The 23881-nt window shown below is 45.3% G+C and overlaps 1 protein-coding gene across 1 annotated transcript in view; it reads right to left on the bottom strand.

Moving 5' to 3' along the window:
- Nucleotides 1-633: 633 nt before the first annotated feature.
- The window catches only part of cdc42bpb (CDC42 binding protein kinase beta (DMPK-like)), a 294374-nt gene continuing 271126 nt past the window's right edge, over nt 634-23881 (bottom strand). Inside the window, 7 exon segments of the mRNA XM_084314992.1 lie at nt 634-2109; nt 3650-3708; nt 6062-6167; nt 18167-18284; nt 20707-20824; nt 21580-21664; nt 23232-23329. Coding sequence (XP_084171118.1) covers nt 1981-2109; nt 3650-3708; nt 6062-6167; nt 18167-18284; nt 20707-20824; nt 21580-21664; nt 23232-23329 — 713 coding nt within the window. The 3' untranslated portion in view covers nt 634-1980.

Genomic DNA, 23881 nt, shown 5'->3' with positions numbered 1-23881 from the left:
AGTCCAGGAAGCGTCTATGCTTTTTACCAACGCGTTCGTGTTTCCGGGTTCCCGTTTTGCGCTCTGATTGGCCACTGACCTACGCTAGTACGCCCCCCTCGTAAGTAGAGAGTCGGCGCTGCACTCAACCGATTCATTAAAACAGGAAGCGATTTGCGAGTACAATACACCATCACACCAGAGTGGATAAAGAAATGCTGCAGAAATGAACATGCGTAGGGGAAAAGGGGCTTAACGAGTCAGCGCGAGAGAGCGCACATCACAAAAGCACACACGCATGATATCTGATTTATTAATGCAAATAATGGACGACGACCCGCAATTGGCACTTGAAAAGTGTAAATGATGGATTAGTCAGTAACAATTCATGACAGCTTGTATAGCTCAACTGGTTAGTGCCCTGCCTCTGGACCATATGGTCCCCGGTTGGAATCTCTTTTTCTCGTAACGTTAAATAATCTATCCACTCTGGTGTCCCAAAAAGGACAATAACACCACCTTATGCATACTGCACATTATGTGAATACTGTGATACTGTGAATACTGTATATTTCAGTTGGTTAGATAGTCAATTCTATTGACTTATTTGTTTACACTGCTTGTGTTGTTTTCACTACCTGTGTACCCCCCCCCCCCCCCCCCCCATGCTGATATGATGCCTGAATTACCCCAAGGGGATCAATAAAGGAATATCTTATCTTATCAACCAGAGTGGATAAATTAATTAACGTTACAGAAAATAAAGAAGTATCCAAGAGATTCGAACCGGGGACCATATGGTCCACAGGCAGGGGACTAACCAGTTGAGCTATACAAGCCGTCATGAATTGTTATTATAAAATACAATATTATAAAATCCTGTCAGGAAGCGTGCCGCAAAGCATGAATGAACCGGCATTTACCGGCATTTCTAAGCACTTTAAACGTACCAGAACTTTAGCGCACATAAAGTCACACGGAAACAGCCGTTCCTGGAGGCAGTACTGTGATATGCATTTGCATTTCAGCGTCCTGCTACGCTCATAGCGAGGGCGGCGTACTAGCGTAGGTCAGTGGCCAATCAGAGCGCAAAACGGGAACGCGTTGGTAAAAGCATAGACGCGTCCAGGAAGGTAGGGAGGCTGATGATGGGAAGGAGTCAGAGAGGAAGGTTACAACACCTCAGGCCAAGAGGGCTGTGTCTGTCTGTATTTATGTGCATATATGTATGTATGTATGTGTGTGTTGTATGTATGTGTGTGTGTGTTGTATGTATGTGTGTGTTGTCTATATGTAGTATGTATGTATGTATGTATGTATGTATGTATGTATGTATGTATGTATGTATGTAAGTATGTATGTATGTATGTATGTGTTGTTTGGGTGTGTTTACTTGGGGCTTAGGCTCGGCGCAACACTTTGTAGCGTAGAAACAACAGAGGTAGAAGGCAGACAGATTGGGCGAGGGTGGAGTTTTCTTGTTCTTGGCACAACAGTGATTGTAAGCGATAGGTGGTTGGAGCATCACATGTGGGTAATATAGCAGTGTGTACCCGTGTGTGGGAGGGTTCGTTTCTCGGGTGGTGGTGGTGGTGAAGGTCAACCACCAGGGGGGGCGCCACCGGGAGGGTGGTTTGGGTTGAATGTGGGGCTAACTGCACGATATATCTAACTTTTTGTAAATACGTCACCTATGAACACGGAAGCAACACGTGTGCAGAGAGAGAGACGGCCAGATGATGTCTCCGCTCCACGGGTGTGTTCTCAGCAGCGCCTGGACGTCGTGGGAATGTGGTCGTCGAGTGTCGTGATGCAGAGGAACCTCTCACCACCCCGACCAGCGTGTGTGTGTGTGTGTGTGTGTGTGTGTGTACCGGTGCACTGGAATCATCATCACACGGACGGGGGGGGGGGGGGGGGGGATGGAGCTTCACCACTATGGGGGTGGGGTTAGGAGTCAAGTGGGAGGGGTTATCTGAGGGGGTGGTCAGGTGGGAGGAGTCAGCCATCCAGCGTGTGCTCCAGGCCGTCCAGGGTCAGCTGGCTGCGGTGGGGCGAGTTGGGGCTCGGGGGGCTGCTGGGGTTGGAGCTGTTGGAGGGGGTGGAGTGTTTGGTGGAGTCTGAGTCCGGCTGTGGGGGGGGGGGGGGGGGGGGGGGGAGAGAGAGAGAGAGAGAGAGAGAGAGAGAACAGGAGAGAGAGAGAACAGGAGAGAGAGAGAGAGAGGACAGGAGAGAGAGAACAGGAGAGAGAGAGAGAGAGAGAGAGAGAGAGAGAACAGGAGAGAGAGAGAGAGAGAGAGAGAGAGAGAGAGAGAGAGAGAGAGAGAGGGAGGACAGGACAGAGAGAGAACAGGAGAGAGAGAGAGAGGACAGAGAGAGAACAGGAGAGAGAGAGAGAGAGAGAGAGAGAGAGAGAGAGAGGACAGGAGAGAGAGAGAAGGGGAGGAGAGAGAGAAGGGGAGAGAGAGAGAAGGGGGGAGAGAGAGAGAGAGAGAGAAGGGAAGAGAGAGAACAGAGAGAGAGTAATGGGAGAGAGAGATAATGGGAGAGAGAGAATGGAAGAGAGAGAGAGAGAGAGAGAGAGAACAGGAGAGATAATGAGTTATTTTGTGAAAGAATGATAAACATATCGGACTCAGTGCTTTTTAATAAGATCTTCAAAAGGACCTCAAGAGGCCCTGCAGGACGAGACCAACGTTACAGACGTCACTTAACCCTTTACTATCACACTACGACGGTTAACCTGCTGTCGTGTGGCAGTGAAATGGTTAACCTGCTGTCGTGTGGCAGTGAAATGGTTAACCTGCTGTCGTGTGGCAGTGAAATGGTTAACCTGCTGTCGTGTGGCAGTGGAAATGGTTAACCTTCTGTCGTGTGGCAGTGAAATGGTTAACCTGCTGTCGTGTCGCAGTGAAATGGTTAACCTGCTGCCGTGTGGCAGTGAAATGGTTAACCTGCTGTCGTGTGGCAGTGAAATGGTTAACCTGCTGTCGTGTGGCAGTGAAATGGTTAACCTGCTGCCGTGTGTGGCAGTGAAATGGTTAACCTGCTGCCGTGTGGCAGTGAAATGGTTAACCTTCTGTCGTGTGGCAGTGAAATGGTTAACCTGCTGTCGTGTGGCAGTGAAATGGTTAACCTGCTGTCGTGTGGCAGTGAAATGGTTAACCTGCTGTCATGAAATGGTTAACCTGCTGTCGTGTGGCAGTGAAATGGTTAACCTGCTGTCGTGTGGCAGTGAAATGGTTAACCTTCTGTCGTGTGGCAGTGAAATGGTTAACCTGCTGCCGTGTGGCAGTGAAATGGTTAACCTTCTGTCGTGTGGCAGTGAAATGGTTAACCTGCTGTCGCGTGGCAGTGAAATGGTTAACCTGCTGTCGCGTGGCAGTGAAATGGTTAACCTGCTGTCGTGTGGCAGTGAAATGGTTAACCTGCTGTCGTGTGGCAGTGAAATGGTTAACCTGCTGTCGTGTGGCAGTGAAATGGTTAACCTTCTGTCGTGTGGCAGTGAAATGGTTAACCTGCTGTCGTGTGGCAGTGAAATGGTTAACCTGCTGTCGTGTCGCAGTGAAATGGTTAACCTGCTGTCGTGTGGCAGTGAAATGGTTAACCTTCTGTCGTGTGGCAGTGCAAGGGTTAACTTCAAGCCTGAAGCCCTGATTGGTTACCGTACCTCTCTCTCAAAGTCCTGTTCCGGATCTGAGATGTTCCGTGAAGAGCCCGCCCCGAAATCTGACGACAGAGAACAACCCTGGTTAGCTGTGAGTGCGTGTTCATGTGTGTGTATGATGTGTGTATATTACTGTGTGTGTGTGTGTGTGTACATTACTGTGTGTGTGTTTGTGCGTGTGTACATGACTGTGTATGTGTACATGACTGAGTGTGTGTGTGTGTGTGTGTACATTACTGAATGTGTGTAAGATAAGATAAGATAAGATATTCCTTTATTGATCCCCTTGGGGAAATTCAGGCATCATAGCAGCATGGGGGGGAGGGGGGGAGGGGTACAGGTAGTAAAACAACACAGTATACAGGTAGTAAAAGACAACACAGGCAGTGTAAACAATTTGATCAATATGGTCAATATAATTTACTATCTGACTAGCTGAGGAATATTCACATTATTCACAGTGTCACATGAGGTGCAGTATGCAAGAGGTAGTGTTATAATTTACTATCTACTGAGTATACATTAATCAAAGTACCAGGGTAGTCTACTTTGTCCCCCTTGGGTTCCTATAAGTCCCAGGTCAATGTCTGGTAGCAGTCGCTGTCGCTGCCCCCTGTTGTGGGGCCTGGAGGCTGCTAGTCGCTGCCCACTGTTGTGGAGCCTGATGGCCGCTGGTATGAAGGACTGTCCGAGGCGGTTAGTTGAGTGTCGGGGGGGGATGAGTCTGTGTGTGTGTGTACATGACCGTGTGTGTTTGTGTGTGTACATTACTGAATGTGTGTGTGTGTGTACATTACTGTGTGTGTGTGTACATTACTGTGTGTGTGTGTGTACATTACTGAATGTGTGCGTGTGTGTGTACATGACTGTGTGTGTGTGTGTGTGTATATTACAGTGTGTGTGTCTCTCACCAGAAGCAGTGCGTGTGTGTGTGTGTCTCTCACCAGAAGCAGTGCGTGTGTGTGTGTCTCTCACCAGAAGCAGTGCGTGTGTGTGTGTGTCTCTCACCAGAAGCAGTGCGTGTGTGTGTCTCTCACCAGAAGCAGTGCGTGTGTGTGTGTGTGTGTGTCTCTCACCAGAAGCAGTGTGTGTGTGTGTGTGTGTGTGTGTCTCTCACCAGAAGCAGTGTGTGTGTGTGTCTCTCACCAGAAGCAGTGTGTGTGTGTGTGTGTGTGTCTATCACCAGAAGCAGTGCGTGTGTGTGTGTCTCTCACCAGAAGCTGTGTGTGTGTGTGTGTCTCTCACCAGAAGCTGTGTGTGTGTGTGTGTGTCTCTCACCAGAAGCAGTGTGTGTGTGTGTCTCTCATCAGAAGCAGTGTGTGTGTGTGTGTGTGTGTGTGTGTGTGTGTCTCTCACCAGAAGCAGTGTGTGTGTGTGTGTGTGTGTGTGTGTCTCTCACCAGAAGCAGTGTGTGTGTGTGTGTGTGTGTGTGTGAGTGTGTCTCTCACCAGAAGCAGTGTGTGTGTGTGTCTCTCACCAGAAGCAGTGTGTGTGTGTGTGTGTGTGTGTGTGTCTCTCACCAGAAGCAGTGCGTGTGTGTGTTTGTGTCTCTCACCAGAAGCAGTGTGTGTGTGTGTGTGTCTCTCACCAGAAGCAGTGTGTGTGTGTGTGTGTCTCTCACCAGAAGCAGTGTGTGTGCGTGTGTGTGTGTCTTTCACCAGAAGCAGTGTGTGTGTGTGTGTGTCTCTCACCAGAAGCAGTGCGTGTGTGTGTCTCTCACCAGAAGCAGTGTGTGTGTGTGTGTGTCTCTCACCAGAAGCAGTGCGTGTGTGTGTGTGTCTTGTGGTATAATTATAATATAATGTTCTCATGTAAATATATTCCCCTCCCCTATATCCCCTTACCTGTGCCCCCCCCCCCTATCTGTGGAATAAGACATCCCCCTCCCCTCTCCCCAAACCTGTACCCCCCCCCATCTGACCTATCAAATTGGACCACACCCCCCCCCCTTGTTAACTATATAGGTCTCCTCCCGAGATCTATCGGGGTCTTTTACCTGGGTCATTTCAGCTGATCACCTGGGGGAAGCCCTCAGCCATTCTCTCTATGTAATCTATCTGTTTGGTTAATAAACCTTGTTATTATCCAAACCTCAGTTGACTGAGAACATTCTTCATCAGGATATCTACAAATATCCCACAGTCTCTCACCAGAAGCAGTGTGTGTGTGTGTGTGTGTCTCTCACCAGAAGCAGTGTGTGTGTGTCTCTCACCAGAAGCAGTGTGTGTGTGTGTGTGTCTCTCACCAGAAGCAGTGTGTGTGTGTGTGTCTCTCACCAGAAGCAGTGTGTGTGTGTCTCTCTCACCAGAAGCAGTGTGTGTGTGTGTGTGTCTCTCACCAGAAGCAGTGTGTGTGTGTGTGTGTGTGTGTGTGTGTGTGTGTGTGTGTGTGTGTGTGTGTGTGTGTGTGTCTCACCAGAAGCAGTGCGTGTGATGTGGGACCTGCTCCGCTGTTGCCGGGAGATACTGGAGAGGGGGCGGGGCTTGTCTTTAGCCGCGTCGTCCTGTGAGTGCATCACACTCTGATTGGACAGGACGGAACGACAGGTGAGACACAGAGCAACACGGCGACGGGCAGACAGTATAGACGAGGGCTGTCACTTTAACAAAACATCTCATTCCATGTTCTGGTGCAGAACTGTAGACAAGTTCGAATTCGAATTTCAGTGTAAAAATAATAATAATAATAATAATAATAATAATAATAATAATAATAATAATAATAATAATAATAATAATAATAATAATAATAATAATAATAATAATAAAGTCTAAGCTATTTTCAACGTTTTGGAAAATTTCTTTTTTTTACCATGGTATGTTTGGTTATTATTGTATTGTGTTTTGAAAAAAAGGAAAATAAAAAAGATTTGATAAAAAAATAATATATATTTTTTTCAAATTCTAATTTCTCCCTTCAAGTTCGAATCTCGTGTTTTTATGTAGATTCGAAATTAAATTAGAAATTAGAAAATAATGCGACAGCCCTAGTATAGACTTATTCAAAAGGTGCACACTTCTCCCGTGGCTACAGTACACAACAGTACACACACTGAGCCCTGGTGTGGTGGTCCGGTCTGTAGGGCCGAGAGACAGTACACACACTGAGCCCTGGTGTGGTGGTCCGGTCTGTGGGCCCGCGAGCCGAGGCAATGAATTCTCTTTTTAACCTCGTCGGCCTTGTGGCTCATTTCCTGTGAACGTGTAAAACAGGGATCGGCAACCTTTACCATCAAAAGAGCCATTTTGCCCCCTCACACGAATTAATCTGGAGCCGCAAAACCCATTTACCCTTAAAATGAAGATAACAGTGGGCGGCTACGTGGTGTAGTGGGCAAGGCGCTCGCCACGAAATGCTGGAGACGCTGGGCTCGTCAGTTCGAGCCCAGCGCTCCACATTTGCTTTCAGTTTAGCTGGTCGTTCGTACTAATACACATTGGCCGTATTAGGGGGTGGGAAACTGATGGGTGGGGATCGGGCGTTGTGGACAGCGACTCCTACAGGTCGGTTGGTGCGCCGTAGAATCAGGAAGTGTCGGGGGCAGCGTGAGCCTCCCACGCGTTACTCCTCGCCACTGAGAGATCGAGCTGCGCAGGTGAAAAGATGCGACTGCTGTTACCTCAAGTACCGGAGGGGACTTGTGCTATGTATGACTTAGTCCACATTGCAGCCGGCTTGTGGGAGGCAAGAAACAGCGTTCGTGACAGGGGAGGGTTGAATTGGATGATACGAAATTGGGATGGGAGAAAATATAGAAAATGTGAGAAAAAGTGGATCAAAAAAAAATGAAGATAACAGTGTATAACGTTTTATATATAGTTATACTATATATATAGAGAGAGGGATTGGAATTTATTCAAAAGCTTATTTCTAGTATGTACCTATTGTTATTTTTCGTTTTTTTTTTTTTTTTCATTTATCCAAAATGTAGCATCATTTAGGAATAGGTTGAAATTTATGTAGGATACATAAATGTTCTATTAATGCCAGAGTCCAACTTATACAGTTTAAGGTCATTCACAGACTACATTACTCTAAAACCAAACTGCATAGAATCTATCCCTCTCTGATCGTTGCATGTTCGCAGAGGGTAATCTTTCACATATGTTTTGGTTTTGTCCCAAGCTATTTAAGTACTGGGTAGACATTTTTGACTGGTATACCAAGGCGTACAAAAGAGAGATTGCCCCAGACTGCCTTCTAGCTTTACTCGGCTGTTCAGCTAACACTGCGGAATTACCTTACTATGAGCAGGAGGCCCTGATGTTTGGTATGACTGTGGCCAAAAGAATTATCCTGAAGGAATGGAAAGACACGTCGTCTCCAAGTTTTAAAAGATGGCTCACTGAGATGGTCTCCTCTCTGCAGCTGGAAAGCATCCGTCACAGTAGGTCTGAGACCTTGAACAAATTTGAAATGATATGGGGTCCCTTTTTGGAATGCTTAGCTAGAACATAAGTGTTTCTCAATGTCCTCCTGTGTATTTTCTGTACTATGTATTGGTGTTGTCAAGATAGTGGAATTTCGAGCTTCGATGCGATACCTTGGGGGGTATCGATGTTCGATACCATTTTCGATACCACAGGGAAAAAGGTTCAATCTTAAATTATAATTTATAGTTTTGCTTCTGTTGCTGGTTGGTTCTCCTCAGCTTCTCTCTGGTACTGTAGGAGAGGATAGATATGGCACTTTTGAAACCCTTTGTTTATCTTTAGATCATTTGGAAATAACTGTTCATCTCACTTCAATCGTTTTTGTTGCAGAACATGGTGTTTTCTCAGGCAGACAGATGTAAACACTGGTCTGTGTTGCATGTGCCTGACGGGCTGAACTGTTTGTATTGCAGTCATGTTCCGACTTAACTGAATGCACATGTGTGTGTGTGGACTACTGTACTATTGCGGGTATTAAAGTGAACAATGCAACTTCCTTTTTTTATTTTTTATGAATGATTAGGTGTCGATATTTCGGGAAATGAGTATTGAAACAGTTTTGGGTATTCAGAATCGATATGTGTCGATCTTTTGATATTTTTGACAACACTACTATGTATGTGTGTATATATATATATGTGTATATGTATGTGTATATATGTAATGTGTGTATATGTCAGAGAATCAGCCCCTTGCGTCCTTAGTGTATAAATTATGACATGGTGTATGTTTGTTCATTGATGTGACAGTGTCTGGCAACATACTGTTTGTGTTCTTTTTATTTATTTTTTATTTTCTTTGTGTTTGTGATTTGTCTTGATGTGTGTTTGTGAAACTATAAAAGCTGAAAATAAAATATTATAAAGGAATAGGTTGAAATTGAGATATGGGCAATTTTGAGTGCTTTGAAATCTTCTCTATCCGTCTTATTTACAAAACGTAATCCGACTTGTAAATATGTTAATTATGTAAGGGATAATGTATAGCTACGAGGTCATTGTCGCAAAATAATTGACCGGCACAGAGTTTAGAATACAGAGGCGCCTCGCCGAGGTGTTCTAAACGTAGTGAAGGTTTTCTTTTTTTGTTGGCAATTTTTTTTGCCACATATCAAGCATACAGGTAAAGCCTGCATCATTAGTAGTGAAAGCAAATCAATCTGTCCACGCTGAATTAAACCCTCTATTTTCCTCCGGGACTTTAAATACTTTTTTTTATCTATGGTTCGCTTACTGGGGGTCAGAAACCTGCAGAAGTCCGGGAGAGGCTGTATAATTTAGTTGACAAAATATTAAACACTTTTTAATTTCAGTGTCAAAGTATCACCTCGGTCTCCAATATAAGAGGTGTTCCTTTTTAAATGAAAATAATAAATAAAAAAAATAGCGGCTATTTATTTCCATATTATAATTTTTCTTCAAAGCTACAGGGAACCACTGCAGAGGGGCTGAAGAGCTGTGGGGTGCCGACCCCTGGTGTAACACAACACATCTTCATCCAGTCCGTTGTTAGACTGTGTTCCTTCACTTTGATTTGTCCATGTACACAGCTTCTTCTTTTTTTTTATCCACTTTTTCTCCCATTTTCTATATTTTCTCCCATCCCAATTTCGTATCATCCAATTCAACCCTCCCCTGTCACGAACGCTGTTTCTTGCCTCCCACAAGCCGGCTGCAATGTGGACTAAGTCATACATAGCACAAGTCCCCTCCGGTACTTGAGGTAACAGCACGCATCTTTTCACCTGCGCAGCTCGATCTCTCAGTGGCGAGGAGTAACGCGTGGGAGGCTCACGCTGCCCCCGACACTTCCTGATTCTACTGCGCAGGCGCACCAACCGATCTGTAGGAGTCGCTGTCCACAACGCCCGATCCCCACCCATCAGTTTCCCACCCCCTAATACGGCCAATGTGTATTAGTATGAACGACCAGCTAAACTGAAAGCAATGTGGAGCGCTGGGCTCGAACAGGCGAGCCCAGCATCTCTGCATTCGTGGCGAGCGCCTTGCCCACGACGCCACGTAGCCGCCCACCCTGTACACAGCTTCTTATAGACGCACGAATGCCCAGTGAGTGAATGTACAGCATATGTTTTAATCTGTTTTTATATTAGTTTTAATGTCCTTCTATTTTTCAGTTTCTTTTCTGGCTTAAACATCCAGCCCAGGGACTACAACTGAAAACTAGTAGCAACCCTGCAAATGTTGGCATATTTACAGTTTTTAATTTGTATTAATTTATAAATGTATAACTGTTGATTGATATGCACTGTCCCTGATCAAATAAACGGAGTACACTAAACTAAACTGTCTGCACCTTGTTTCAGCTCAACACAACACAACACTCATCCGTACAGCTGGCAGCTCAACACAACACAACACTCATCCGTACAGCTGGCAGCTCAACACAACACAACACTCATCCGTACAGCTGGCAGCTCAACACAACACTCATCCGTACAGCTGGCAGCTCAACACAACACAACACTCATCCGTACAGCTGGCAGCGCAACACAACACAACACTCATTTGTACAGCTGGCAGCTCAACACAACACAACACTCATCCGTACAGCTGGCAGCTCAACACAACACAACACTCATCCATACAGCTGGCAGCTCAACACAACACAACACTCATCCGTACAGCTGGCAGCTCAACACAACACAACACTCATCCGTACAGCTGGCAGCTCAACACAACACAACACTCATCCGTACAGCTGGCAGCTCAACACAACACAACACTCATCCGTACAGCTGGCAGCTCAACACAACACAACACTCATCCGTACAGCTGGCAGCTCAACACAACACAACACTCATCCGTACAGCTGGTAGCTCAACACAACACAACACTCATCCGTACAGCTGGCAGCTCAACACAACACAACACTCATCCATACAGCTGGCAGCTCAACACAACACAACACTCATCCGTACAGCTGGCAGCTCAACACAACACAACACTCATCCATACAGCTGGCAGCTCAACACAACACAACACTCATCCGTACAGCTGGCAGCTCAACACAACACAACACTCATCCGTACAGCTGGCAGCTCAACACAACACAACACTCATCCGTACAGCTGGCAGCTCAACACAACACAACACTCATCCATACAGCTGGCAGCTCAACACAACACAACACTCATCCATACAGCTGGCAGCTCAACACAACACTCATCCGTACAGCTGGCAGCTCAACACAACACTCATCCGTACAGCTGGCAGCTCAACACAACACAACACTCATCCGTACAGCTGGTAGCTCAACACAACACAACACTCATCCGTACAGCTGGCAGCTCAACACAACACAACACTCATCCGTACAGCTGGCAGCTCAACACAACACAACACTCATCCGTACAGCTGGCAGCTCAACACAACACAACACTCATCCATACAGCTGGCAGCTCAACACAACACTCATCCATACAGCTGGCAGCTCAACACAACACAACACTCATCCGTACAGCTGGCAGCTCAACACAACACAACACTCATCCGTACAGCTGGCAGCTCAACACAACACAACACTCATCCATACAGCTGGCAGCTCAACACAACACAACACTCATCCGTACAGCTGGCAGCTCAAAACAACACAACACTCATCCGTACAGCTGGCAGCTCAACACAACACTCATCCGTACAGCTGGCAGCTCAACACAACACAACACTCATCCGTACAGCTGGCAGCTCAACACAACACAACTCCATACAGCTGGCAGCTCAACACAACACTCATCCGTACAGCTGGTAGCTCAACACAACACAACACTCATCCGTACAGCTGGCAGCTCAACACAACACAACACTCATCCGTACAGCTGGCAGCTCAACACAACACTCATCCATACAGCTGGAAGCTCAACACAACACAACTCCATACAGCTGGCAGCTCAACACAACACAACACTCATCCGTACAGCTGGCAGCTCAACACAACACAACACTCATCCGTACAGCTGGCAGCTCAACACAACACAACACTCATCCGTACAGCTGGCAGCTCAACACAACACAACTCCATACAGCTGGCAGCTCAACACAACACAACACTCATCCGTACAGCTGGCAGCTCAACACAACACAACACTCATCCATACAGCTGGCAGCTCAACACAACACAACACTCATCCGTACAGCTGGCAGCTCAACACAACACAACACTCATCCATACAGCTGGCAGCTCAACACAACACAACACAACACTCATCCGTACAGCTGGCAGCTCAACACACACAACACAACACTCATCCGTTCAGCTGGCAGCTCAACACAACACAACACTCATCCGTACAGCTGGCAGCTCAACACAACACAACACTCATCCGTACAGCTGGCAGCTCAACACAACACAACACTCATCCGTACAGCTGGCAGCTCAACACAACACAACACTCATCCGTACAGCTGGAAGCTCAACACAACACAACACTCATCCGTACAGCTGGAAGCTCAACACAACACAACACTCATCCGTACAGCTGGCAGCTCAACACAACACAACACTCATCCGTACAGCTGGCAGCTCAACACAACACAACACTCATCCGTACAGCTGGCAGCTCAACACAACACAACACTCATCCGTACAGCTGGAAGCTCAACACAACACAACACTCATCCGTACAGCTGGAAGCTCAACACAACACAACACTCATCCGTACAGCTGGCAGCTCAACACAACACAACACTCATCCGTACAGCTGGCAGCTCAACACAACACAACACTCATCCGTACAGCTGGTAGCTCAACACAACACAACACTCATCCGTACAGCTGGAAGCTCAACACAACAACCTCGTCAACATTCAATGGGGGGGAACAGTAGGGGTGTAAAGGTACACGTATCCGTACCGAACCGTTTCAGTGTGTACCGTACCGTACCGAACGACTGTGTAGTGTACCGAACGAATACAGCGGTATGTTAACCACTAACGACCGCCCACCGGGGGCTGTTTTTTTCACACTCTAATATAATTATTATTATTTCTTCTTTTCTTTACAAGTCGATTATTAATTTCAATATAGAATATTCGTTGACAGCCCTACAACTAGTACAATTAGTTACTGCACACTACATCACCCCTGAGTGGAACATGGAAAGCCAAACTTTCCCCCACTGTACCGGCGAAAACCCGTACCGAACCGTGACTTCAAAACCGAGGTACGCACCGAACCGTGACTTCAAAACCGAGGTACGTACCGAACCGTGACTTCAAAACCGAGGTACGTACCGAACCGCGACTTCAAAACCGAGGTACGCACCGAACCGTGACTTCAAAACCGAGGTACGTACCGAACCGTGACTTCAAAACCGAGGTACGTACCGAACCGTGACTTCAAGACCGAGGTACGTACCGAACCGTGACTTCAAAACCGAGGTACGTACCGAACCGTGACTTCAAGACCGAGGTACGTACTGAACCGCGACTTCAAAACCGAGGTACGTACCGAACCGTGACTTCAAAACCGAGGTACGTACCGAACCGTGACTTCAAAACCGAGGTACGTACCGAACCGCGACTTCAAAACCGAGGTACGTACCGAACCGCGACTTCAAAACCGAGGTACCGAACCGTGGTTTTTGTGTACCGTTACACCCCTAGGGGAACAGATAAAAGCTCAGATTTTGAAGCAGATTTGGACGTTTGTGTTTCCCCCCCCCCCCCCCTGTCTTTATACGTTTCTCTCCATTGAACCCTGAGGCGGGGCGTGAAAGCAGAGAGACCTTCCGTCTTCACGGAGGCCTCGAGTCAAACCACCACAACAACAGAGTCAGTCCGATTAACAACAACAAAACAAAGAAATAAATCACTGCACACTCCGATGAACAGAAAAAAGACCAAGAGAAGCTAGAAAGCAGAGGAGGAGGAGGAGGAAGGGGGTGGATTCTGAGAGGTTAGTAAGGGACAGGGGGGGGGTGAGGTCTGAGAGATGCATGCGGCAGGCGGCCTACCCTTCCCAGGGAGGAGGTGGAAGGAGAGGAGGAGGAGGAGGAGGAGAGCGGAGGAGGGCCGGGCCCCGTCTGCAGGTACAGCCCCGCCGACATGGAGCTCATGTGATACACGTGTTCGAAGTCGGTGGGGGGGGAGATCAGGGTGCTGTGGTGGTGGAGCTGGGAGGAGGGGGAGGGGGAGGGGCTGCTGCCGGCCTCACTGGCCTGATGAGCCCACGGGGGGGGGGGGGGGGGGGAGAGGGCATGGGCACACGGAGCACAACACAGGAGAGAGAGAGAGAGAGAGCACAAAACAACACAGGAGAGAGAGAGAGAGCACAAAACAACACAGGAGAGAGAGCGAGAGAGAGCACAAAACACAACACAGGAGAGAGAGAGAGAGAGAGCACAAAACACAACACAGGAGAGAGAGCGAGAGAGAGAGAGAGAGAGAGCACAAAACAACACAGGAGAGAGAGAGAGAGAGAGAGCACAAAACACAACACAGGAGAGAGAGCGAGAGAGAGAGAGAGAGAGAGCACAAAACAACACAGGAGAGAGAGAGAGAGAGAGAGAGCACAAAACACAACACAGGAGAGAGAGCGAGAGAGAGAGAGAGAGAGCACAAAACAACACAGGAGAGAGAGAGAGCACAAAACAACACAGGAGAGAGAGAGAGAGAGAGAGAGAGAGAGAGAGAGCACAAAACAACACAGGAGAGAGAGAGAGAGCACAAAGACACAACACAGGAGAGAGAGCGAGAGAGAGAGAGAGAGAGAGAGCACAAAACAACACAGGAGAGAGAGAGCACAAAACAACACAGGAGAGAGAGAGAGCACAAAACAACACAGGAGAGAGAGAGAGCACAAAACACAACACAGGAGAGAGAGAGCGAGAGAGAGAGAGAGAGAGAGCACAAAACAACACAGGAGAGAGAGAGAGAGAGAGCACAAAACACAACACAGGAGAGAGAGCGAGAGAGAGAGAGAGAGCACAAAACAACACAGGAGAGAGAGAGAGAGAGAGAGAGCACAAAACAACACAGGAGAGAGAGCGAGAGAGAGAGAGAGAGAGCACAAAACAACACAGGAGAGAGAGCGAGAGAGAGAGAGAGCACAAAACAACACAGGAGAGAGAGCGAGAGAGAGAGAGAGAGAGCACAAAACAACACAGGAGAGAGAGAGAGAGAGCACAAAACAACACAGGAGAGAGAGAGAGAGCACAAAACACAACACAGGAGAGAGAGCGAGAGAGAGAGAGAGAGCACAAAACAACACAGGAGAGAGAGCGAGAGAGAGAGAGAGAGCACAAAACAACACAGGAGAGAGAGAGAGAGAGCACAAAACAACACAGGAGAGAGAGAGAGCACAAAACACAACACAGGAGAGAGAGAGAGAGAGACAGAGAGAGAGAGAGAGAGAGAGAGAGAGAGAGAGAGAGAGAGACAGAGAGAGAGAGAGAGAGAGAGAGAGAGAGAGAGCACAAAACACAACACAGGAGAGAGAGAGAGAGAGAGAGAGACAGAGAGAGAGAGAGAGAGAGAGAGAGAGAGAGAGAGAGAGAGAGAGAGAGAGAGAGAGAGCACAAAACACAACACAGAAGGAGGGAGAAAGAGGGTGTGGAGGAGAAAAGTCATTCTCAGAAAAAGAACAGAAGCTACAGTCAGTGTGACGAACTAGGGCTGGGACTTTATCACATTAATTTAGATTAATTAACTACAGAAAGATAAAAAGTAAAAAAAATGGATGCATTTAATCGCATGATGATTTTTCTTTATTGTGTAAGAATGTTACCTTTCATGTGCAAGTATAATAAATCGCAAATGATTTTTTCTTAGTCTGGTTTGTTCATAAAAAAAATTAAATAAGAGAAATTGAGATCAATCAAGAGTTATTTTTTTTCAATGGTCAACTGTTCTGGAATGTACTTGAAAGTACTGCGTTTTACTTTTACCTCGAAAGTGCTGGAGTTTACAAACGTCCTTTGCGCTGTATATATATATATTATTCCTAAAATTGCTGCACTGTTAAACATTGCATTGATCTGTTGGTCTGTGTAGTAGCTAAGACAGGATTTTGCTGCTTAAACGTAAGTATATTCATTGATTAGATAGATAGATAGATAGATACTTTATTAATCCCCTTGGGGAAATTCAGGGTATCTCGCAGCTCACAACAGTATACATTGTCCGTTCCCATACAGTTATTACACGTTATGTCTGCATCATGAATTAAAATAAGTACATGATAAAATTCAATTAAATCATACCCATCAATATTAAAAGGAGCGTGATTAGATAAAAGCAGGTGTATAAAAACAGTGTATAAAAACAGGTGTAAAAACAGATGTAAAAAACAGGTGTAAAAACAGGTGTAAAAACAGGTGTAAAAACAGGTGTGTGGGTTCACTCGTATACCAAAATGTATTTGAATTGAACATTTTAGCTTTTTGCATCAAATATTGATATGCGATTAAAATGTGATTAATTTCGATTAATTAACTATAAAGTCTTGAATTAATTCGATAAAATTTTTTATCGAGTCCCACCACTATGAAGAACAGAAGCTACAGTCAGTGTTTAGAACAGAAGCTACAGTCAGTGTGTAAAGCTAGAAGTAGAGAGAGACGTTGTGAAAAGGGAGGAAGGGGGGGGGGGGGGTGAGGCAGGTTAGCAGGTCACTAGGTGAGATGGTATGTTTAAAGAGAAAAGCATGGAAAGAGATATAGGGGAATACACGTGTCATTCTATTGGGGGAAGGGGAATAAACGTGTCATTCTATTGGGGGAAGGGGAATAAACGTGTCATTCTATTGGGGGAAGGGGAATAAACGTGTCATTCTATTGGGGGAAGGGGAATACACGTGTCATTCTATTGGGGGAAGGGGAATACACGTGTCATTCTATTGGGGGGCAGGGGAATAAACGTGTCATTCTATTGGGGGCAGGGGAATAAACGTGTCATTCTATTGGGGGGAAGGGGAATAAACGTGTCATTCTATTGGGGGAAGGGGAATAAACATGTCATTCTATTGGGGGAAGGGGAATACACGTGTCATTCTATTGGGGGAAGGGGAATACACGTGTCATTCTATTGGGGGCAGGGGAATAAACGTGTCATTCTATTGGGGGGAAGGGGAATACACGTGTCATTCTATTGGGGGAAGGGGGAATACACGTGTCATTCTATTGGGGGCAGGGGAATAAACGTGTCATTCTATTGGGGGAAGGGGAATCAATTGGGGGAAGGGGAATAAACGTGTCATTCTATTTGGGGAAGGGGAATCTATTGGGGGAAGGGGAATAAACGTGTCGTTCTATTGGGGGAAGGGGAATAAACGTGTCATTCTATTGGGGGCAGGGGAATACACGTGTCATTCTATTGGGGGCAGGGGAATACACGTTTAATTTCCTCTTCGACAGTTCCATTTGTGACCGTGCCCAGGCAGCACCATTGACCTCAATTCGGCCCATGGCATTTCTTTTTCATATTATCACCGTTTGAATGTTTAAGAACATGTTTACTATAAAAGCTAACAGTTATAGTATCTATAAAGGTAACATTTCTTTATTTAAAGTCATGCTGTTCCGAGACTCTTTTTCCTTCTAGCGTGGGGCGGAGTAAAATTTACATTTCATTGAAGGCGAGTGCCTCTGAGTTTTGAGTGACGCCCCATAAATACAATGAGCACATGGGCTTGTGTTTAACTATTTGAAAACAAACAAATTCTCGGCATCAGGAACAGCAATTGATGCGTCGGATCTAATGGAAACACACAACATACAGATTTCACGATACCAGTGTCTGTCGTGCAACGTTCTGCTTTCTTTATGGCCAAGTTTTTTACTCAATATTATTTTATATGTTTGTGTCACCGCACTTAACGCAGCGTAAAATAGAGTAAATTACTTAGCGAAATAAGCTTGCATTTGTATAAACATGCTGCCCCTCGGGAGGAGTGGGAATCAAACCTGGAACCTTCCAATTACCAGATGAGCACTCTACCTCCTGAGCCCCCGTCACCCCCCCCCCCCCCCCCCCCCCCCGGGACTAGCGGTCGTCATGTTGACTCACGCGTGTGTGATTACAAACTCTACAGGTTCTGATGATAAGAGGTAAGAAGGGCTCCTGGTTACCAGAGGCAGGTCCATGAGGACCTGCATGCCGTCCCCGGGGCCCATGTGAGCCACGTGGTTGAAGTTGATGGGGTTGGAGATCATCTTGGACCTGAGCTCCGGGTCCCGCAGCATCTCCCTGGCAGAGGAAACACAGGAAGAGGACATGTTCACAATAGGTCCCCTTTATATATATATATATATACCTACTAGGGGTGTAACGGTACACAGAAGCCACGGTTTGGTACGTACCTCGGTATTGGGGTCACGGTTCGGTACGAGTTCGGTACAACAGAAAAAAATTATATTTATAATTATTATTATTAATATAATTTAAAAAAAAATTATATATTATATTTATGATAATTATTATTATTAAATCGAATAATTGTATATAGGCTTGCCGTGGTAGTCAGTGATACTGGTGTCATTCTGTGTTCAGGCATCCACTTGCCTACTGCCCCTTTAACAACTTATCCTTTCATTTATTTGCATTTATTTTAAATTTGTTGGACCTTATGGTGTTCTTGTTCTGTTCTTGACTTATTGTTATGTTTTCTTCTTGACTTGTTTAAAGAAGACTTGTACGGCCCATGGGGACATTAACGTGTGTTGTCGGGCCTTATATATAATTTGGTTTGATTTGATTTGATCCTTGCTAAGTTTCAGTTTCACTTCTAGAGAGAATTTAACTTCACGACGAGACTGAAGACTAGAGAACAGATGACATGTTACAACAATGGCAGAGGATTATTTGGATTTAAACACAGTGGAGCTCAGATGATCTGTCCGGAAAAGTTTTTTTTTTTGTGCCTGTGAGTCCAGAGGGGGAGAATGTTGATGTGTTTGTTGGCGCGTTTGTGTGTGTCGGAGACGCGTGTGTGTGTCTTTCCATTGGTTTCATTTGGTTAACATTATTGGGCAAACAAGGCGGCTAGGTTGGAATATTCTTTTTGGAATCTCACCGGCCACAAGTAAGAGCAATTTAACGTCAATTTCAGCTCGATGTGCCTTGCCTTGTTTTCATAGCCATCGCGCTGATCAGCGTATGCTGTTGTACTAACGAATGCCGTTATTGACAATCAATTAATCAGAAACGACCCCCCGCCCCCTTTCATGCATTCATGATGGAACATAATATACAGATCATATGCATTTGAATTTTTTATTGTAGAGTGTATAGGGACGAAATACCAATGTCGCAGCCTATTACTAGCCTCCCAGGAATTACCCTAAACCGCTCTAAAACCATACTTATATTCACCACGGTAAAAAACGGGAATGTATAAAATTATTGCTTTTTCACATCTTGAACGATAGATACTCAATGTGAAATGGGCCATAGTATTGCATCCATAGCTATAATATATGGTATATAGTTATAGCCCTGCAAACAAGGTGAGCGACTCCCATCGTTTACAGCGGTGGCAGTAGCTACTACAGGATAAGGCTAATAGCTGGCAGTCAATGAGTTAATACAAGCAGTCAGATAAATTAACTTTTATTTATTTAATTTATTTGTAAATCAGAATGTCAAAATAAATGTCTTTACTAGTGTTGCATGACAGATACTAGAAAGGTATCTCGATACCCAGCTGTTAAAAACGGTTCAATACTCTTTTTATTAGTATCAGTATTAGTATCAATACTTTTAGAATAGCCTGATGCTGTATTTTCTATGAGTTGAGTGGATGCATGACCAGAGCACTAGCTTTAATAATACAATAATAATAATAATAATAATAATAATAATAATAATAATAATAATAATAATAATAATAATAATAATAATAATAATAATAATAATAAATAATAATAATAATAATAATTTGATTTGTAGGGAGCTTTATAGTTGTGGAGCAAATCCCAAAGCGCTACATTGTAAAAGAACATAAAATCTAGCAAGATCTTTTTGAATTTTAATAATCGATTATGTTCCGTCGCTGCATCGATGCTGAATCGTCCACGTCGCGATGCATCTTAGAATCTAGACATGTCCACAGCCCTAGTGACTATTACAAACACTCAGGTTTAATGTCCACAGCCCTAGTGACTATTACAAACACTCAGGTTTAAGGAAACATGTTTATTTCCTATTTGATAGCCAGCAGTTACATTTCACCGAAATCCTAAATGTAACTCGTTAAAAATGTTAAATAATAATAAAGAAAAATCATAACTCGACCATCAAAATCATTTAAAATTGAAAACTCAAAAACTCAATGACTCATCCCCAGGCCTCGACTTCACCCTTCAAGTCCCGCCCCTTCATAGTTAACCATTGCCATTGCTACGTGGTTGACGTGATGTGTAGTTTTCTGTCAAGAGTCACGATACATCAAGGAGGCTTTATCCTACAGTATCTCATCTTATCTTATCATATGAACGCTAGTAAGCTTGCGAGTAATGACATGCAAATGACAGATGGTGGTCTGTCCGCCGGCATGCGCTCTGCCCTGTATTTGGAGACTATGTTGGGGAACTAAAAAGGTTGTCCCTTGTCCCCCGCCGTCATTGTGTTGAGAGTGAGTTGTGCCGTGATGGTGGTGCGTGGAGCTGACCTCCGCTGCTGCAGCCGCTCCTCCTCGGGCACTTTGAAGAGGAACTTCCTTTTACTGCGCGTTCGCACCATCAACTTCTTACTGTTGTCCGTGGTCTCTGGGATGGCCAGGTCGCCCTCTGGTGGGACGGAAAGAGAGGACAGGGGTGTCTAGTAGGACATCATGCAAGGGGCCGGGTTAAAGATCCCCTCCAGAGGTGTCTAGTAGGACATGATGCAAGGGGCCGGGTTAAAGATCCCCTCCAGAGGTGTCTAGTAGGACATGATGCAAGGGGCCGGGTTAAAGATCCCCTCCAGAGGTGTCTAGTAGGACATGATGCAAGGGGCTGGGTTAAAGATCCCCTCCAGGGGTGTCTAGTAGGACATGATGCAAGGGGCCGGGTTAAAGATCCCCTCCAGGGGTGTCTAGTAGGACATGATGCAAGGGGCCGGGTTAAAGATTCCCTCCAGAGGTGTCTAGTAGGACATCATGCAAGGGGCTGGGTTAAAGATCACCTCCAGATATATTTTAAGCCCTTAAAACGTTCTTGAATTGAATACTAATTTCTATGAATATCTTTTCCAACCAAATTGTCCACAAACTACTGAAAATGTCTCAACAGCATCTCTACACCTTAACTTTCATTTGAGATGCAAAGTTGCTCTCCTTCTCTCCAGAGGAAGAATGTGAAAAAGGTGCAATCTGTATAGTCAAAGTCATGCCTCCAAGAGGAGTTAACCATAATAACCCGTTTTTTGAGTAGAGGGCATCTTTAAGTTAGATGATAAAAGTGATCCTCTGTTACTATTCATCAGACCATGCTTATAATATGTGGGAAGGTGTTGGTGTGTAAAAGAGATTATATTCTGGCTTTATATATATCCATGCCGTTACCAGAGGAGTCGTTACTGAAGTAGATCAGGCGAGGTTGCTCCGACTCCAGCAGGTTCAAAGTTCCCTCCACATTCAAAGGCCTTATCTGAGGAGAGACCGGAGAGGAATAAGAGACAGATTAACACAACATGGCGGTGGTGGGACTGCCCGTCTGTTATCTATGTGTGGATCACGGACCTAGGGCTGGGGGGCGATATGGCCTAAAAATAAAATCTCAGATTTTTTCACACCACATCCGATTTATGATTTTTTTTCTCTTAAAAACTAGAAACGCCAAGGAAATCATTAACACATTGACTGCCGTTCACGTAGATCTACGTTTCTGTCGCCCGACGGTTGAGTGCCGGAAACGTAGATCTACGTTTCTGTTACGGTATTTATTTTATTATCTATTGCCATTCATAATTCAGCTGGGCACCTTGTGCATACTGTTCTGAGTGTGTCTGAGCTGGCAGACGGTCTTATACCGCCCTCTAACGCCTTCGGCCAGTAATGCACCCCGTTAGAAACGGGTGGGGGCGGGTCCTAAACACTCCAGCAAAACACACGCTTGTAGGGATGCTTAGGACTACTGACCCCGCCCGCCCGTTGAAGAGCAATGTCCTTCAACGTCGGAGGCACGATCGCTGTGGATAACTGGAATGGCGATAAGATTATTGGATTCTTTTTTTTCCATTACTTCAGAGACCAGGTAAGGACACCATATATGAAAGCTTGCGTTGATCTGATATTTATTTCTACTGCGATTGAAGCCATCTGTGTTATAGCTGCTTGGTTTGTTTTCCGTTGGGTTGCAGGAGGGGGGGGGGGGGGGGGGGGCGCGCGCGCGCCGGTCTGAATCACATTGCATGCACGCACGACAAAGGATAATAGTGATGATCTAGTGTTGATTTCAGGAAGATCCGATAATCAGGCGAAAAATGACAACATGTTTATTGAATTACACAAAAACGCTGTTTTCGTGTCTTTTCCCTGGAATTGCTCAGAAGCAGCCGGACTATGCTCATATTCAAAACGGTATAAAACGGGAATGTACGGATCAAAAAATAATCTGTTTTTTGCACGTTGACCAGAAGCAGCTCACTGAGACTCAACGGCGTTATTAGACCCATAGCTATACTATAAAATATAGGTTTAGGTCCACAAAGTACAACTACGTTTACATGGGTTTAATGGACGGCACGGAAGTGGTCACTTCCCGGAAGGGGCGTGGCACTCAATGTGTTAAAATAAGCTTTGTTTTTATTTGACACAAAGAAATTATCAAACCAAGATGAATTTCCCTATTGGGATTGAAGTGCAAACCTAACTTTCAGCAATCTTCACTTAAAAAAAAAATTATATATATATATATAAAAGGTTACTCTTGATCAAACAAAGATGAATGTCCCTATTGGGATTAATAGTGCAATAACTTGCTTTTTCACCAAACTTCTTAAAACAAATAAAAGGTGCCCCTTGATCATCAAACAAGAATGAATTTAATAAAGTGCTAATCTAACTTTCACCAATGCTTTTTGTAAAATAAAAGGTGATTTTTTTTTTTTTTTTTAATCGTCCTAAATCATGAATTCGAATTAATCGATAAAATGGATTAACCGCCCAGCCCTACACGGACCAGGCTTGTTCCCCCCCCCCCCCCCCCCCCATACCTTCCTCAGCGAAATGGTCTGGACCCACTCTGTGGTGTGGACGTCAAACACGTCGACCCCGTATTCGCTGTACACCGTCAGGTAGGAGGCGTTGGAGCCTGGGGGTGGAGCACACGACACAGACCCACACGTCAACACAGCCACGTGGTGCTATACTTTATAACTCTTTCACTGCCACACGACAGCCAGTTATAACCCTTTCAATGTGACAATACAGAAGGTTAGCCCTTTACTATCACACAACCGACGGCGATGCTCCATCATTAGCATCATTAGCTCCGCGGATGTGTGATGCTAATGATGGAGCATCGCCGTCAATTGTGTGATAGTAAAGGGCTAACCTTCTGTTGTGTGGCAGTGAAAGGGTTAAGCGTTGTGAGAAAGACAGTATCACGCCTGGTGGCACTAAATCCAGATTGAACTCTCTGCCATTGGAAAAAGGGGGAGATTTGGCCCCGATCCATAGATTTGCGACTTGGCCATACTACTAAGGTCATTTATATAGGGCTGATATTCTATATATTCTATAATCATATTTCAACTTGCATGTGTCCGGATGGCAGAATTCAGTACAGTCTCTTACAAAATCTCCTGTTTAATCATCTGCCCTTTATTCATTTGCTTAGATGTTTCGTACACGTGATCTCTCA

This window comes from Notolepis coatsorum, assembly GCF_963971535.1.
Source record: "Notolepis coatsorum genome assembly, chromosome: 5".
NCBI lineage: Eukaryota > Metazoa > Chordata > Actinopteri > Aulopiformes > Paralepididae > Notolepis > Notolepis coatsorum.
The sequence above is the reverse complement of the archived record's forward strand: the minus strand, read 5'-3'. Positions and strand labels throughout refer to the sequence as shown.